Source organism: Thalia democratica, chromosome 3 (genome assembly GCF_965202585.1).
Source record: "Thalia democratica chromosome 3, ktThaDemo2.hap1.1, whole genome shotgun sequence".
NCBI lineage: Eukaryota > Metazoa > Chordata > Thaliacea > Salpida > Salpidae > Thalia > Thalia democratica.
In genome coordinates this window covers 42,033,801-42,053,118 of record NC_139167.1, presented here as the reverse complement: position 1 = coordinate 42,053,118, position 19,318 = coordinate 42,033,801, and the positions used below count along the sequence as shown (strand labels likewise).

The window sequence follows — 19,318 nt, the reverse complement described above, 5'->3', positions numbered from 1 at the left end:
ACTTTTGCATGGGTTAAAAAAAAATCTAATTTTTTATTTAATAACTTTAACTTTTTTTTTACTATCACTATTACCCCTAACCCTCAGCAACATTTTTTTTTATTAATTAGTTTATTTTTTATTATTTTTTTTAGTTTTTTTGATTAATAAATTTCATTAAGTATATATGTTTTTTTTCTATCACTGTTACCCTTAACCTAACCCTTACCCTCGATCAGTTTTTTTTTTCTTGTTTTTTGTGTGTCTATTAGTTTTTTTTTTCTAGTTCTTTTTTATGTTAAATTTTTTAACTATCAATGCAACCCTAACCCTTACCCTCGGTCAGTAACTTACTTTTGTTTCTTTTATTAATTAATCGCTTTTTTTTTAAATATATTTTTTTACTCTCGTGCAAAAATGTCTTTGTGCATATTAGACCCGTTCCCATGATATATATGATATACATGATATATAAAAATACTTATACGTACTTTTTATACAAAACCTTGTAGTTTTTAATAACACTCACTATAATTTTACATTAAAAAGTCTCTTTCAAAATAAGCATAACTAAACTTGCTTTTGCCAATAAGGTTTTTATTTATAAAATCTAAATAATATAAGCTCATTTACCAATTTTAAAAATTTGTTATGTTTTAAAAATCTTAGATGGAACAACATTATTGCAGTAACAAAACCTTATAGTTAAAATCAATAACCATAACTTAACTGATTATTATAGTTTTTTTTTTTTGCTTTTGTAACTTATCCAAGTGATAGAATTTTAACTTGTTAAAACATTAGTTTTTAATTTACTTCAATAAATATATATGTGTATATATTTGTTTTTGTTAAGTAAACTTAAAATAGAGAGGCTCTCCATTATGAATTGTTGGGGCCAGTATACATTATAACTTATGTATATCCTAGCACGGTCCAAAAATAGTAACAACTTTAAACAGGGCTGTACTTTTTGTATAATGGAAAAACATAATATTTCTTAATTAAACCAAAATTTGGCTTTAAACAAATAAAAAACTTGTGGGTAATTATTAAAATTTGTCTAACTGTTAATTTAAATAACTTTGAATGTTTATGCAAAATTAGTGTGTATACTTTAAAAAAAATTATTTAATAACTTAACATTCTTAAAGTTTTAGCTAAATTTATGAGGGGTTTTACTTATGATTCATTTTTAATCTATTTAATTAATTGACAGATGTACTAGCACATTCAGTAGCTTTAAAAAACAATTGTATCACAAAAACTGTAGTGTTTTATTGATATTATATACTGTCACCTACAAATCCTTGTTGAGATACACTCTATTTTCATACTAACTTTGCCAAAAAAAGTATATACTAAAACATTTATATATATCTATATATATATATTAAAGGTTTTATAAAAAGTTCTGATCGATAGTGCTTTACAAATTAAATTGGAGCTAAATATTTATTATTAGATTCTTTGTTATTAGATAGTTTTATTAGTCTTCTGTTTATTGTTTCGGGTAGTTGTTTTAGTATTTGTCGGGGGTGGTTGGAGTTGTAGTTTACGTATAAAATTGGTGAGTTTGGTTTGTTGTATGGTTGGTAACTTGAGTTTGATATGTTGAAGGATACATCTAAGAAGTCTGTTTGGAATAATCCGGATTCTATTGTTATTTTAAAGCCGTTTGGTTTGAATAGTTTAATTAAATAATTAGCAGTGTTTTCAGCTGATCTCGGTGATTTGCTTCTTATTATCCCTAGTCCATCATCTCTATGTAATCCGAATTCATTATCTATAAAAATCTTACTTTTTTTGATTTCATTTAGTAAAAATAACCCTATTAAATCGCAGATTTCTTCCTCGTTAAATGACCCCATACTTACATTAAATAATTGGTCTGAATTTGTTTTTTCCCAGGTTTGGTTTTTATGAGTTAAAATTGCTTTACAAGAGTGTATAATTAAATTCATTTCTTTGTCTGTTATTGGGTAAAATTTTTCTTTATAAATTTTTCTTAATTGGGTAAAAATGAAACAAAGATACAGAAATCACAAATCAGCATTCAACAATATTAACAAAAGACACACAACAGAACTAACGAATTACATATGGAACTTAAAAGATAACAATACAGACTACAAAATTAAATGGGAAATATTAAACAGGACAAAATCAAAATTCAATACTAAATTCGGCTGCAAACTTTGTAACTTAGAAAAAATAGAAATCGAAAAATCAGATAAGAACGTAACACTAAACAAGAAAAGCGAAAGACAAAACATATGCATCCATTATCAAAAATACTTTTTTAACAAAATTAAAACCAACTAAATATTAAAACAAAATAAAATCGAAGCGGCAAACACGAGTATTTTATACCATTTTTCCCAACAGTCTAAAAAAATTTTCTAATAGCTTAAAACATTTTTCCAAAATAACCTTTTTAAACTTTCCTAAAAAGCATAAATTAACATTCACAGCGTATTATTTCAGTTTCAGCTAATCGTACAATAAACTGTACCATTACTACGTCACAATTATTATAAAAATTTTAAAATCAAAATTTCTGTTCGCTATTATAAACTGTAACTTACTGACGATCACATGAAATTTTACATTTCATGTGTGAAACAGCTGTTTAAATTATAGTTTTTATATAATTAGATAAATATTCAGCTCCAATTTAATTTGTCGAGCACTATCGATCAGAACTTTTTATAAACCCTTTAATATATGTATAAAAGGTAATAGATATTTTATATATATATTAATTTAAGATAATTTGAGATAATATATTAATTTAATATATATACATACATACACACAGAAAAAATTAATAAATATATGTGACACATTTGTTTGACTTTTTTCTCAAAAATCAGGTTATCATAAAATTAATTATACACTAAGTTCAATTCATACATACGTGACATACTATTATTGTATGAACTATACATGGCAAGTTCAACATTATAAAGTAAATAATTTTAACTGGGTATATATGATTTAGTAAGGTGCTCCAAAGTCACTGTAAAAGTAAACTTATAGAACTAATAAAATATTCAGTGTATGTTGTAATTGCACTGTACAGTGAATGTGTCAGTAAGAATATCAGTGTCAATTTTCAGAAGAAAAATTATTGTTGATTTTTTGAGCTTTTATTTTACACTCACTATCAAAGTCTTACCTTTCTCACTACTATAACATAAATCAGGGCTGCTACTCCTTTTTTTCAAAATCTTTTCCAGGTTTTCCAAATTTCTTCAAAGTTTTTAAAAATACACATTTTTGGGTCTATTTTTAGTTTAAAGTTATGTTTAAGGTAAGAAACTGTGTTAAATAGTATAAAAACATTGAAAAGATACTGTAAAACTACTTTAAATATGTTTTTAAAAATAAAATTTGATGATGACAAAAGTTTTTTATTTATATGATAGATTTTTTGAGTCAAATCGAAATTTTACTACTAAACATGTGAAAATTGTTAAAATTCTAGGTTTTTCCAGGTTTTGTAGTGATTTTTGTTTAAAGTTCCAGGTTTTTCCAGTTTAATTTTTCAAATCCCAAGTTTTTCAAAGTTTTTTTGCATAAATTGTCAAATTCAAGGTTATTCCAGGTAAGTGGCAACCTTGATAAATACAATCTAATCACACATTTTTTTATCAATATCTGTTACTGCAAACCATAAATTCTATTCTAAATTTTGAATTATTATTTTTCTGAGCAAAATGTTAAATCAGTAAAAACTATCTACATTCACTAAAAGCTTAAATAAACAAAACTTAAAGAAATGAAAAATATTTTAACTTTTTTTGTATATATTTTTTTATTTTGAATTTATTTTGAGATCAATAAAAAAAAAGTACAAAAACATGAAGTTATTAATAAAAATCTTTTTTAACTACTTAAATACATTAAAACAATTATGTCTTACTTAGTAAAACTTACTCAAAAAAGTAAATTTTCCGTTAGAATACTAATAGAAAAGATCTTTAATATCCGTTAAAGGCCATAATTTTAATTCCAAGTCCATAACCAAACAAAAAGTTTACAATAATTTAAGTATTTATAAGTAAACAGGAAAAATCATAAAATTCAATAAGTGTTTTCTAATTAGAATTTTTACCAAAACATTTTTATTGACAACAAACTCTAGATTGCATAATTTGTTACATAAAATTGTATACCTGTTTACGCTTAAACTGGTAAATTATTTATTATTCTTTTTTTTTTTTTTCAAGACTATACAATAATGAAGTCAACCTTCTAATAAAACAAATTTATCTTTAAAAGTATCAAATGTTTACTAAAATAAATTTTAGTAAAAGGATATGGTGTTTAAAAAAGCCAAAGTAATAACTTAAAAATTAGAATTTTTAACAATAAACAAAAAAGTGTATTTTAATAACCTTTTTTACTTAATTTTTTAGTAAATTTATTTATATTCCATGATATTAGCTGTACTTTTTGGTAAATTTTATAAAGTTTTAGTTAATTTCCATAAGTCTTGAGTTCTTTTTTTAATAAGCTTAATTAAGGGCATATTGGGGTGTGACATTTTTTTTTTACAAAAACTATCATTGGTTCTTATATGAAAGCTTAAAGCATAAACTACAAGCCAGTTTATATAGAATATATAAATTTTTATTAGTTTTTGAGATATAGACGTTTTTTTTAGTTTCCAATACGAATGTATGTAACTGAAAATTTTTCAAGGTCAATTTTTTAAACATCAGTTATTTAAAAATTCTTTAAAAATCTATTATCTCCTTCCTTTTTTGAGCTAGAGACAGGGTTGACAAATGTTTTTGAAAAATTTCTCCAGGTTTTCAAAAGTACACATTTTTGGGTCTATTTTAATTTCAAAGTAAAGTTTTAGGTAAAAACTGTGTTAAATAGTATAAAAACTTTAAAAAGATACTGTAAAACTACTTGAAATGTGTTTTTAAATAAAAAAAAATTTGATGATGATAAAAATGATTTATCTATATGGTAAATTTTTTGTGTCAAATCAAAAATTTTATACTTAACATGTAAAAATTGTCAAATTCTAGGTTTTTCCAGGTTATTCCAGGTTTTTAAGTTTTTTGGCAACCCTGTAGAGACTTCAAATTTTCAGGTAACATTTCTTCTAAAGTTTAAAAGACTTTAAATATTGAGTTTTAAAGAATATTTAAAAAAAATTAAGGTAAAAAAAGTGTTAATTCTTTTTAAACGAAACTTTTATTTTTTTAAATAAAAAAAAACCTGCATTTAATCGATTTAAATATAAGTATTGGACTTACTGTGAAAATTTGAAGAAGATTGGTTAAAAAACGAGGAGATAGAATTTCAGTGAAATAGTTTTTTTCGCGTTTTTAGTTTGCGCCTTCTATAAAGAGTCTACTGAGGTCATCAACTTTGATCGCTTATATCTTGAAAGTTAAATTGAATTTTTTAAGCAGTTTAAAATTTCTGATAGCTCAGATTAAACTCTACAAAATAATATCAACTTGTAAAAACCAAGGTGGACCCCCATCCCCTATGCCCTTAAAAGAAAAATTTGTTATTCTTCAAGGCAACTTTTTTAGCTAAAATGTTATAAACTTTAACAAAAAAAACTGCAAGTATAAACAATTTGAATATTTATTTTAAAACAGAAGTTAACTAAATATCTCTAAGAAATTAAACTCATTTATAACGAAGATATGTTTTTTAAGATTTTATTAATAAACTAAAGTTGAAATTAAAAATATATTTATCTAAAGCATAAACAATGAATAAAACATACCACTTAAAAGAGAATTTAAAACTACAAACTCAACAAACATAATTGTCAATGTTATAATTCATAATGAAACTGAAATAAACGCAACAAATTATTTTGTTAACGGTTTCTTTTTATTTATATTAATGTTTTTATCTATCTTAAAAACTTCCTACGCCTTTTTTCATTCAAAAAACTAAAGCAAGATATTTTAAGCTGACTATTATTAACAAAACACTATAATATTATATATAACTTCTATTGATTTATATGTTAAACAAACTGTTAATGAAATAAACTTTGAAAACAGTACCTACACATAATATTATGCAATGCAACTAAGCTTTTAATACTTTAAATAATAAATTTTGAAAACTTGTACATTAATGTAAAACCATAAAAATTAAATATTTTGAGCAGACTAAAAAATTGATTAGCCTTCAGCTTGAACAAACTTTTAAAATAAAAAGATTCTCATAGCAAATCATAAAGTTTAAAATAGTTGTCTAGTAACCTTATAAAAACAATTTAAGCTAAAAAAAACTTTTTAGATTAATAAAATTAAACATTAAAACCTAATTAAAGACAACTGAATTTCGTAGTTGTACAAGTACAATAATTCAAAATAATTTTTATCAGTTTAAATTTAGTAAAATCCAACTAAATTTAAATAAACTTTTAAAACTTAAAAATATTATTTATAAGCTGTTTAACGACTTCTTTTTTTGTAACGGACTTCAATCACTTTTCTAGTCTACACTTTAAATAATATTATATACTACAGCTACCATTGCATTTAATTTATATAACTCGATTCTATTACTTAAAACAAGATAATTTCATTTCATATTACACAACGAAAAACAGCCGTCCGCGCGGTAGACTTAATTAATAATTAGTGTCCAGTTTTAGTTTTTGATGAAGACTGCATGACCCTTATAAGGAACAATTTTAATTAAAATCAAATCATGTATTTTTACTTTTTAGAATTTAAAACGCTTTAATAAGTTTATTTTTGTAATAGAACTAAAAATGTAAGTTTTATAAATATATAATACTTAAAAATATAATACTTAAAAATATAATAGTAAAAAAAAATTACTTATTGTAACAACAAGTATGTTAGAGATAATCTAAAACGTTTTCCTTATGGTTAGTACCTATGTTTTCAGTATTAAATTTGTCTCTGTACAACTTAAAAAAAAACAGTTTACAAAGAATAAAAATACATATACATTTACAATACGTTTACAATAAAAACTATACTTAATTCATTTTGAAATAGTAATTTAGTTTATGAAAAAATATTATTGCTGACTATATAAACTAAATAATTAGTTAGTCGTGTTATATAATTACAGATAGCTAATACTAGAAACTAGAAAGTATTTCTTTAAGTCAAACTAAGAGATCAGTTAAATCTATTAAATCTTGAAAATTGCATAAAACGTAGTAAAACACTGTTATAATGTTTAGTTTTAAAGAGTTTTTTATCCTGTTTGAGATTAATGAACACCAAGTAGTCAATTTCAAAAACACTTAAAGAGCAAGATATAAAACGCAAAATGTATCAAACATATAGTTTTTCTAAGTAATAGTAGACTCGCAACTGAAAAATCAAAATACTTATGTTATTAATGATGGATAGAAAGCTATTAATCTAATGCATTTAAAAGTTAAAATCAAAATTTTAAACACATTTTACAACCGAATTTATACCAGTTGGTGCAAGATAATTTTAAAGATTTTTACTTAGATTAAAATTTGATATTTTTAAAAACATAAAACTAATCATTGAAATAAAAATCCATTAAACTAATATTTTCACATACAAGTATTTATTACTTTTTTCATAATTTAAAAAATCTTAGTTTTGTTCATTAGGTTTCAATTAGTGGTTTTATTAACATGTTTTAAGTTTGTTTTTTTTTTGCAAAAACAAAAAATATAAATAATTTTAGTTTTTTTTTTTTTGCTGTTAACATAGTAAACTTTCAAATACTTTGGAAGGTAAAATAAACTATGTTAATAATTTCCTAAGATTTGGTTTGTTTTAATAAAACTATTAAATAATTCTGCAAATACATAAAATTAAGTTTTTTTTAATATTCTTAAACAGTTTTACCAAAAATAAAAATAAACCTTTAGACTTATTTTGTGACTTTCATTAAACAATTTCTGCAGAACGTGTTCTTCTTTAATATTATATTAAACATCTACTAAACATTTATAAGCTGATAAAACACAAACATAATTAAAATATTAGTTTAACTAACCTCACTTTAAAGTTTATATCAGGGTTTCCTAAACTTTTTTTCAAAAGGCCGCCTTTAAAGAGTATAAAAAGCTATGGCCCCCTCCTACAAGATTTCTAAAGAAACTACTATTAAAACCGCCTAGAATATTTTTTTTTTTATCATCAACCCCAGAATATCTAGTGTAAGTTTCAAATTATGGCCTTGTTGCTCTCCCTTTTACGGCTTGTGGCCCCCTTAATTTTTCCATTATATCTAGTATAAGTTTCAAAAAAAAAAAACTAAGACCTTTTTTTTTGCTCTTCATCATCAACTCTAATATTTAGTGTAAGTTTCAAATTTTGACCTCATGGCCCCCTGTGGCCCCTTTACTGCTCATGCCCCCCTTGCTGCTCATGGTCCCCTAAATGTCTGTAATGGCCCAGTTAGGGAAATTTGGTTTAAATCGACCAATTTTATATAAACTAACATAAAGAAAAATTGTAAGGGGGTTATTGGTTAAGTATAATAACTGTTGCTTTAATATTTTTTTAGTTTGAAAATTAAACTTGGTATAACCTAAGGCTACATTAAAAAATAGCCTTAAAAAAGTATCATAAATATTAATATTTAGTCAAAATCTAAAATGACAAGTCCCTATTCCTAGCTTAAGGTTTATGGAACCACTGTTAGTAACTATAAATGAAAAGCACAACTCAGGGTTGCCTAAGATTTTTTTATTCCAGGTTTTTGAAAGTACATGACATTTTGGGTATTTATAGAATATAAATTTAAGGTTAAAACTGTTTAAATAGCTTAAAAAAAATAAAAAATATATTGTAATGCCTTTTAATAAATGTTTTATAATTAAATTATAAAAAAATTATAATACCAAAAAAATTATTGTATATGATACCTAGATAAAGATTGTTCATACCTAGTAAAAATTTAACTGTTTTGTATGTAAAAATTGTTTAAAATTCCAGGCTTTTCAAGGTTTTTAAATAATTTTTGTTCAAAAATACAGATTTTTCTAGGTTTTTTTATCCAAATTATAAAATTCCAGGTTTTTACAGGATTCCAGTTTTTTTGGCAACTCTGAAAACTTTTATACGGATGAAAAAAAACTTTATTTACAAGTTAAAATTACTTCTCTTGGTTTTAAATATGAAAAAACATTAAGCTTTAAAAGTATTCAAATAACATTATCAAGTTACAATTCAACTAAGCAAAATTTTAAATATTGTTTTAAAATAAAATAATGAAAACTTAAGTTATCTCCAAGTTTATTATGAACAAACCAAAAAAAGCTTACACTTTAAACAAGATAAACAAGTTGCTATTTTTAATTGTACAAAACTAAAACATTTTATTTGAGCAAGATATTAAACTTTAAATTTTAAGTACCAAAATTCAATTGCTAAAGATTGTATGAATTAAAAATTAAGGATATGTATATTTCTAAAAATTTATTTTTTATCAATGTTTTTTTTTATGTTATTGAAGTAGTAAAATATTAGTTTTAATTCAGAATAAAAATTAGTTCTTTTTATAACCTTCAATTTAAATTTCAAAACAGTAATTTTTTAAATAAACAAACTAACAAGCAGAATGTAAAATAGATAATAAAACAAATAAACCTACTTCTTAAGAACAGAATATTGATATTTGTCATCAGATAAAAGAGGACGTCGCAATAGATCCATTTAACAAAAAAATTGTTTTTATAAATGAATCATTTACAACATATAACTTATTATCTAACCCTATCTAATTGGTTCATATTAAACACAATTTACTTATTTTCAAACAAAAAATACAAAATGAAAAACTTTAGTTAAAACTAAGTAAAAACGATTGAACATATTTATTTTAACTTAGTGGTTAAAAAATAAGAAAATGTCTAAAAAATATCTAATGAGAACTCAAAATAGTCCAACCATAAATAAAATATTACTAATACTTTTTGAAGATTATACGACGAAAATTATATCAATTGTTCAATTAAAATTTTAAACATATTTATTTATTCAAAAACAAGCTAACTATTTTAAATAAATATTGCAGAGAAAATTATGTTACATTTAAAGATAAACAACTTATTAAAAAAATTTAAACTTATCCTTAATTTCTATCTAATTATTAAATCTAAAATTAATTAAATTTTGACATGTAAAATGAATATAAGCTAGTATACATATTATTATTTAAACATATGTTGTTATATGTGAGGCTTTATCATGAAAGAACTTTTTTTGATACATTATGCAAACACTTGAACTCTGAACTTGTAAAAAATAATTAATGCCTATTAGGCAAGAATGTTTTTTATTTGTGTATACTTTTAACTTCTTAAAAAAAATTCAACTATGCAGCTTGTGTTTGAAGTTTTTAAATTAAGCCAAATTAAAATATGTTAGTCTTAAATACAAAATAGTAAAAATTTTATAAACTTTAATGAATTTTACAATTCATGAAAGTTTTTTTCTAACTAATTAACGAAAAATCTTGTCCTGTATGTTTTTTTTTTTACTTACTTTTTATTATACACTTAAAAAACAGTGATCATTTTCATGGCATTCAATAATAGCTTTTAATTTTCTTAGAATCTGTTGAGAAAAACATTTATAAAAATTTTCTTTAAAAAAAATATTTTTTTTGCCTTCTAACTTATTACATCTATAACTAGCAACAGTAAAAAAGTAACATATAAATTTAAGTGAAAGAATAATATCAAAAAGAAGGTATTTGAAATTGACTTTCTAAAAATAACCAACCATTTGTTCTGAATACTTTAATTTACCTAATTTTACTAAGCGTTTAATAAATTAGAATTTGGGTTGTTTTATTGAGGAGTGACATTCTATAGTTAATATAGAGTTGTTAGAAATTTTTTTTGTGATTGAAAATTTAATCTAACAAAATTTCTTAAGATAGACAAATAGAAATTTTACCAACTGTTAGTTTGAGGCCTAGTAAATTGAGAAACCGTTATTTGTGAAAAATTTGATAATTATAGCTGACCTTTATAATATTATTTTAAGTTATCAAAAAAAAAATTATATGGACAGCTTGGTAGTAAATTTTTTGGTTTCAAGAAATATAAAATTGTTACATTAGAATAAAAAATTAAATTCAAAAAAACTTTAACGATAAAAAAAATAACTTTTAAATTACTAACAAAAAAAACATTATATGCTACAAATGTAATAATCTAGTACAAAATTGACAAATATCAATTGTCTCATAAGTTCATATAAACATATCAACTGGATCAGGTAAAGGAATCTGATTAGCTTCACTTTTCAATTTAGACATATCTGGCAGACTTTTTATATGATCCTTAAGATGCTTTGAGCCTGTTTTGTAAGTTTCTAACAAGCCTTGCAGTTCAACAACGGTAGTCTCTATTTTCTTAATAACTGATTTTTGACTTGTTGTATAGTCAGCAAGCATTCTTGCTAGTTTCCTTCTAGTAGTCATTTCATTTGTAAGTTCAGCATTGTATTCAAATAACATTTTTACTGCAGTATTAGCTTGTTTTGAAAGTTTTGAAGCTTCTGATTTATCTGTTATCTTCTTTATATAATCAATTTGTTGAAGTGTAATTGGAAATGAAGATATTTGATGTCTTTTATCAGCTTTTGAACTAGGTGGGTTTTCTAAAGAACTTATTGTTTTGATTAGATCCTCAACACTAGGAGCAGATGTAGATTCAACTGAGAGATAATCATCATTATCAGTTTCTTCTATTAATTTATGAAGCTTGCTTTTTTTGAGGAGTGGTTCTTCAGCTGGTGTATTTACATTAGGAGTATTCACATTCGGAGTAGCAGGTGTAGCTGATGCATTAACTTGTTTCACCTTTTTTCTTTTCTCTGCTGTCATTTTAGAAGATGACTTAGGAGTAGAAGGTGTTTTAGGAGTATTTGGAGTTTTTGGAGTCAAGAGGTTATTTTCTACTTTATGCCTCATGTTTCTAATTGCCGTCTTGATATTTGTGATAAATTTTGCATCATAAATTTTTCTTTCAAGCCAGATGTTTAACATTCTGTTAACAGAATCAACTGTCTTTTTATCTGAAGATCTAGCTACATGTGTACAAGCTGTAATCATAACTGCTCCAAACGCTTTTATAAATTCAGAGCCATTTCTCCTACTGTTTTGCATAACATCATTTGCTAAATATAGAAAATTAAGCTTCTTTTTACTCTTAATGTTAATCAATTGAGTTTGCCATGCTTGAACAATTAATTTTACATGTTTTCTATGACCAATTAACCATTTTGAAAGTGATTGAATACTTTGTGCTGTAGGTGTCAAGTCAATTAGTCGTTTTTTGAAAGCTGCTTCTGAGAAGATATTAACATTTGTCATTTTAGTTTTTGTAAATATCTGAAATAGTATATGAAAGGTCTTTTAAACATTTACTTTCTAAATTTTAATAGAAACACCTTTTAATTAAAACAAACTGTAAAAAAAATAATTATGACTCTTTTGTTATTTTGCATTAATTATACTTTTAATTTAATTAAAATATTCTACAAGTTTTAGTCATGTGATTAGTTTAGAAGTTGACAAAATTTAAAACACAAACTCACAAGCTTCGAAAAGACAATTATCTCATCAGTTTAAACTTTTAAACGAAGGAAATAATAAATTACTTTTTAACTAGAATTTTGCCTATTTATTTTGTTAGCTTATGCTTAAACTGATTTAGATAGTAATATTTTATGATTTTAAAGTAGAAGTTTGATTGTTTTTGTAGTGTATACTTAAACTTAAGATATAAATGTGGTTTTATTAATTAGAAATTACTAAACAGATATGTATACATCCACTTTATTCTATGCTTCTATTCTTTCATTACAGTAATTATTTTTTACAGAACCCAGTTGAAATGTGTTGATTCGTTAACACACAGAAACATATGTTGGTGGAATAAAGGAAGATTACTTTATAACTTGTTTTTAATTATATTCCAGTGAAGTTACTTCACTAGAATCTTTTATTAGCAAACAATTAAACCTATATTTTGAACAGTTAAACAGATATGATCATTTTATAGTTTTTATTAACTTAAGATATAAACAGGGTTGCCACTTTTCGGGTCAAAAAATTGCCTTGAGTAGTGACCTTATACTGTCTTGCGTCATCAGAAGTTTTTCAAATTCTTAAAATTATCAAAAAAATAACAATGAACTTCAAATGTTACAAACATATTTTTAAGGTACATAAAGTAAAATGTCATTAGCCGTTTATATGCACAGTCTTGCATAGTCAGTTTATATGCACAGGAAATTTACAAAAGTTTGAGGGTTTTTGAGCTCTAAATTTAGTTAAATAAGCTAACTTTAGCTAAATTGTATTTAATATACAAAAATATTTGCTATGTGGCGCCATAGAGTCACGGTTTTGTACTGAGATTGCAAAGATTTTGATTAGAAAAACTAATTATTAAACTTAAAGCTTATTTTTATCTGTTTTTTCACCACGCTGTGTCTAATTTGGCTTTCAGATTTCAATCAGCAAGCAAAAAAACGTAATTTCAATAGATTTCTAGGGATTTTCACATATTTTTCAAATTTTTCTAGGGATTTATAGGGATTTTTCAAAATGTTCAGATTTATAGGGAAGTGGGAAACCTGTCAAAATCACTAAAAATAATTTTTTGAATAAAATTAGTTATACAATATGATAAAAGTGAAACTAGAAGAACTAAATCTCATGCAAGATTTAGAGAAAAAAATATATTTTTATAATAATTTTTATTAAAAAACTTAACTGGTCTGAGTCATCCTGAGATTTTCACAATTTCAAACTGTCCTGATTTATCATGAGTATACTGAGTATCCTGATTATGTGGCAAACCTGTATAAAGGGTAGTTTATATAATTTAGAATTGTTATTGTGTAACTCTACTTAACAGGTTGAACCAAAAGTCCCTGAGGTTTTTTTCAATACAAAAACAACTACTTATATTTTTTTAGCTAGAGTAACATTTAGTATAATTGATCAGGTTAATAACTTAAGATTTTTTTAACAAAAAAAAAGCAATAGTTGACATAGTTGCACAGAAAAGACAAATTCAGAGATTATTAAGCTCTTGAGGAATGTCAAAACTAAAGTTTACCATGAAGGAGCTTGGTACATCTGAAGATCTACTAATGGAAGACCACACATTATTTGATAGTAGAGGATGATTAAAGCTGACAAGAAAAGGGTAGGGAGGATCTAGTAAGATCTTTAAAGCAAATGGCTAAAGACAATTAAGAGCGTGACCAAAATAAAAATCACCACAAAATATCTCAAACTGTTTCCTTTCAAAATGAACAAGAGACAATAAATTCACAACTGCATAAAAATAAAAAATATTTTTGAGGCAATGATTTTCTTAAAGGTTTTAATGGTGGCACAGCAGAGCAATAAAGTTTTTTCTATATATTTTTTATAATTAAAGTTTATGTTAACGTTCAGAATGACTTAGTGTTGAGCAGTCATTGATGAGCACATAAAATGAGCCTACTGCCAACAAAAGCTGTTTTCACTAATGGCTTGGACTGCATACACAAAATCTTGAAAATCACCTTTGATTTTTGTTTAATAGACTCACAGAAAAACAATCTGGATTGTTACATGTCATTACTACTATTTTTGTTTTAGCTTTTGAAGAGATTAAAATTAGGTTGCCACTATCAGAGACTAAAATACCAGGCTGAGTGACCAAAAATAACCTGAGTTACATCAAAATACTTAAATTTCTAATAAACTTTTTATAAAAAAATTATTGAGCCAAAACTTAAAAGAAAAACTATATAGTATCAAGCTCAAATTACAAAAAATATCAAAGTAATAACATAAGGACTTAATAAATATATTTAAAAAATATAAAACCTGCACATAATTTAGAAAAAAATATAAACAAGCCTGTGTTAAAGAAAGATATTAATTAAGTTTTACTTGGTCTAAGTGGCTAAAAAATCTAATTAAACTGTCCTGAGTGACAAAAACTGTCCTGAGTGACCTTAAACTGCCCTTACTCATCCTGAGTTTGTTTCAAATCTATTAGTAAAATTTAAAAACTTTTCAAAATCATTAAAAATTCAACAAAATAGGCTATAAAATTGGTTATAAAATAACAAAATATTGAAACTAAATCAAATAAATCTCATCCAAAATCTAGAAAAAGATAGTCTGAGATTTCCAGAAATCTTAAAACTATCTTGAGCTTTTTTCAATAAAAAATAAAACTGTCCTAAATCAGTCTGAGTTACAAAAAAAAAAATTCTAAATATCCTGAGTTATATTGAGTTTGTGCCAACCCTGTGGTTGCCTGAGTGTTAAAAAACTCTGGTTAAAGATGTCTTTGTCTGAGTGTCTCTTAAATGTTTAAAAAAATATTTAGTTTCAGATGACAAAGAAAAGATTAAATGAACTCAGACATAAATGCTACAGAATAATTTTTTAAAGGAGTGCACTAGGTAAACAATTTAAAATTACAAATAGTTATAGATTACAAAGATTATCAAGAACGTAAAATATTTAATAGTTCAAAGTAACTTTTTTTTTGGTTAAAATGAAGCAATGTGTATCTTATCCAAAAACATAACTATTAAGTGAAGCAGGGGCGTGTTTTGACTAACTTCCTAAATCCTGTGCAACCCATGAAAAAAAAGGAATAAACGTAAAAAAGCAACTGAATATGATGTTATTTTTAACAAGATTACTTAAATTCATATTATCTGTATGTTAATATTTTTTTATCAAGTAAAGTTTAGTTCATATTCTTGAAAGAACTACGTTTGAAAAAATGACTTAGTTTTATAAGCTTTTTTGTAGAAAAAAAGTATAAGTTATAAAAAGATTGTATAACTATGAAAGTTTCATTTGGAAAAATAAACTTTTCATTAAAAATTAGCCAACAAAAAAGTTTAGAATATTATTTTTGAATGATTTTACAACTTGAAAAGTTTCATTTTTAACTTTGGAAACTTTAGACTTAATCACACACTGTTTTTATTTTAACAACTTTAGAAGAGCATAGTTTTACAATTTATTTATTTTTTCATCAAACTATAAAATGATTGTTCACCTCTGCTGATAGTTTACTTAAAAAAAATATAATTTGTGTATGATTTAAAATTGATTTTAGCTTAACTAATTTAACTGGAACTGTTTGAAAAAGTAAATTATTTACATATCATTGAATACGTATTTCTACTATTAAAAAGGTTAATTACTAATTTTGATTAGTACTTGTTTTTTTAGTTTATTATGTATAAAATATTTGAGTATTCATATTATCTTCACAGCGTCAGGCAAAATTTTTAAGTTGTCTATAAAACAGGACTTAGGTTTATAATTAAATTTTATTACTAAAATTTAAAGAACTGGCTTACTTATTAAGACTTAGCATTCAGTTTAAAGTGTAAACATTTATATGTATCCAAGAAATTTTAGACATTTATGTAGTAAACAATTATGTAATTTTCTTAAGTGAATTATTAAAATCTACTACACAAAACACTATATTATTGAACAAGAAACTTGTACAACCCACTAAAAAAAGTCTAGACACGTCCCTGCAATGAAGATATTTACTTTTTTCTTACTAATTTAAAACACTATACTATGTTTTTTTCTTCTTTTTGTAGTGTAGTTTAATTGTTTATTTTGGTTTTGATTATCTAAAATTGTAAAGTAAATAATGGACTTAACCACACAACCAACAACAACAGCATTCCAGAAAACCCACAAGAAGTTTTGTCTTTATTAGGACGTGTCAGGTTGGCATAGCCAGGAAAGACAACTGTTGAGATTTAACCAAGCGGGCTAAAGTACATAATCACTTAAGCAACCGTTTGTGGGTTTAAAAAATTGACACAGCTAAATTGTTCAGAGCTCTAGGTCTAATATATTGTAATTTTTTTTTTGAAAACAAACAAAGTTTATTTTAAACCTAATAAAAAACTGACTTAAGATTTTTTTTAAGTCTGTAACCTAGACGTAGTTTACTAAAAACAATCAAACTAAACTGAATTAGCCTGAATTTTTCGAAAATTCTCAAAAAAAATTCAAACTAACCAGAGTTAATCAGAGTTTGCCTAAGTTTTTAACTAACCTAAGTAATACAAAAAGATCTGAGTAGCATGAGTATGTGGCAACCCTGCCTTAAAAAGTTATATTGTTGAGTATAAAACTTGAAATTGAAAATTGTTAAAATGAATTAAAAATGTGATTAAATAATGTTTACCATAAACTACTAAACAAACACTTACAAACAAAACTAAAACTTTTAATTTGTTTTTTTTTTCTGTTAATAGCTTAGTTAGTAGAACTTTAAGGTGCACCAGTTGTTCAACAAAATTTTAAATATTTCACAGAAACTTTCTTTTATACTAGGACAGAAAAAAGATTTTTTTTTTGTTAATGATGTCTATTTAATTGATATTATTAATATCATTTCAACTTTTATCTAAAAAACACTATGTTATAAATACCGCTAAGTGTTACTATAATGTTATTGATTTATTTGCTTTATATTGTTTAATGTATGGCCATTCAAATCAATCACCTAAATAAATTATGAGAAACTATTTTATCTGAACAAATTAATTAATAACCTAATAAAGAAAAGCAAAAATATGAGGTAAATTAAACGAGTTTACTTGAATAAACAAATAAACAAAGGGTTACCGAATGTTTTTGAGAAATTTCTCCTAGGTTTTTGAATGTACAAGTTTTTAGGTATATATTTAGTTTTAAATTAAGTTTGAGGTATAAATTTGTCTTAAATAGTATAACAATATTGAAAAGATACTGTAAAGCTATATTGAGTGTGTTTTTTTATTGAGAAATAAATAATGATAACAAAAAAAATATTATGGGCGTAGGGGGGTTAAAACACTATTTTTCACAATTTGATCTTATCTTATAAAGTTTTTACTAAGCTAGAAGATGCTATTTACAGATTTTAAAATTCAAAATAATTTTTGAGATATAGCCGGTTAAAGTAGGAGGTTACAAAAGGCTCCTCATGGGAGGCAAAAACTAAAACAGCAAATAACTAGAAATCACTAAAATCTATCTCCTCCTAGGCTTTTTGATATAACTACCTCAAATTTTCAGGAAATGTTCCTTGCAATATTTAGAAAATTCTGTCAGAACAAAATTTAAAAATATTAAAACATAAAAACTTTACAATAATAAAAAATGTCCTTATCTACATGAAAAATTATTTGAGTTTAATTCAAACTGTACAGTTGTAAGTGTGGTAATTCTGTTAAAAAATAAGGTTTTAGTTTTTTGGCAAGAACTCTGCTCCATCAAAAAGTAGACACTTTTTCATACAAAAAACAGTTTCTTTTCTCATGTTAAACAAACATAAATCTCAAATTTTAGCCCTTGCAAAAATGAACATTTTCTGGGGAGTTCATAGCAGTCAAATATTTTTAGTTTAATTATCAATACTGTATTTTTTTAAAAACAATCAACTTCTTTTTCTTTGTTTTTATGTTTATGTGTTGACCTTAAGTTTTGATCTTGCAATGTTATACTCAGAGTTTTCCAAGCCATCATTAGGACTCCTATGCTTTCAGGCTACATTTCTATATAAATTTTGAATTAATTTTCTTTTATGATTAAAACTCACTGTGCTTATAGAATTTTTTGGTTTTTTTGTATGTTTCATATTTCCTTTTATTAAATTAGTTAATCATAAAAAGACATGAGAAAAACACTTCATTTCAAGTTTGTTGACAGAACACACACTTAATTGTAAGATAAAATAATTTTCACCTAAACTTACAGGGGCTTTTCCTAAACTTCATAAAAATTCAACACCAGGTCCAAAGCATTAATTGTGATTAACTATATTGAACACGTAAGCTACTTATCTCCGCCTGTTTTTATTATATAGAACTTGATATTCTAATTAACTTATAAAGTTTTATTTTTCAATTTTTTTTTTTAGTAAATCTTAAAATAAAATTTATCAAGCCTAAAACACAACAATAACCAAATTAATGTATCATACATCGGCGCAGAAATTTGTGATGTGACCTTATAATCGGACTCGAAAGGGATGACGATCTTGCCATTAAAAATAGGTTTAACAATTAAAAAATAAAATTATTAATAAAGTTTACGATAAATATTTTAAAGAACTTGAATTTGAAATAACGAATGATATAGGCGCAACTAAATGTAAACTTTTAGGTCCATTGATATATACTTCAAACAAAATCTTGAATTTTTTAAAATAACTTTAAAAATGTATCGTTTTAATTTTAATCTGTTTTTAAATATTTACTAACTTAATAATAATTTGTTTTACAGCTTTCAATTTATTTAGGCCTAAAGTTTT

The 19,318-nt window shown here is 24.4% G+C and overlaps 2 protein-coding genes across 3 annotated transcripts in view; both read right to left on the bottom strand.

Annotated features, from left to right (window-relative positions):
• Positions 1–9,729, bottom strand: part of LOC145831238 (putative phospholipid-transporting ATPase IIA) — a 54,740-nt gene extending 45,011 nt beyond the window's left edge. Inside the window, exon 1 of one of the 2 annotated variants that reach the window (XM_082938393.1) lies at positions 9,598–9,729. In XM_082938393.1, coding sequence (XP_082794519.1) covers positions 9,598–9,659 — 62 coding nt within the window. In that variant the 5' untranslated portion in view covers positions 9,660–9,729. Of the gene's footprint in view, positions 1–9,593 lie in introns of both variants that reach the window. The other variant, XM_082938394.1, reaches the window with a different exon arrangement.
• A 394-nt stretch (positions 9,730–10,123) lies between these two features.
• Positions 10,124–12,340, bottom strand: LOC145831391 (regulation of nuclear pre-mRNA domain-containing protein 1B-like). Its single transcript, XM_082938643.1, has one exon. The coding sequence runs from the start codon at positions 12,328–12,330 to the stop codon at positions 11,206–11,208; it is 1,125 nt and encodes a 374-aa protein (XP_082794769.1). The 5' UTR covers positions 12,331–12,340; the 3' UTR covers positions 10,124–11,205.
• Positions 12,341–19,318: the final 6,978 nt, after the last annotated feature.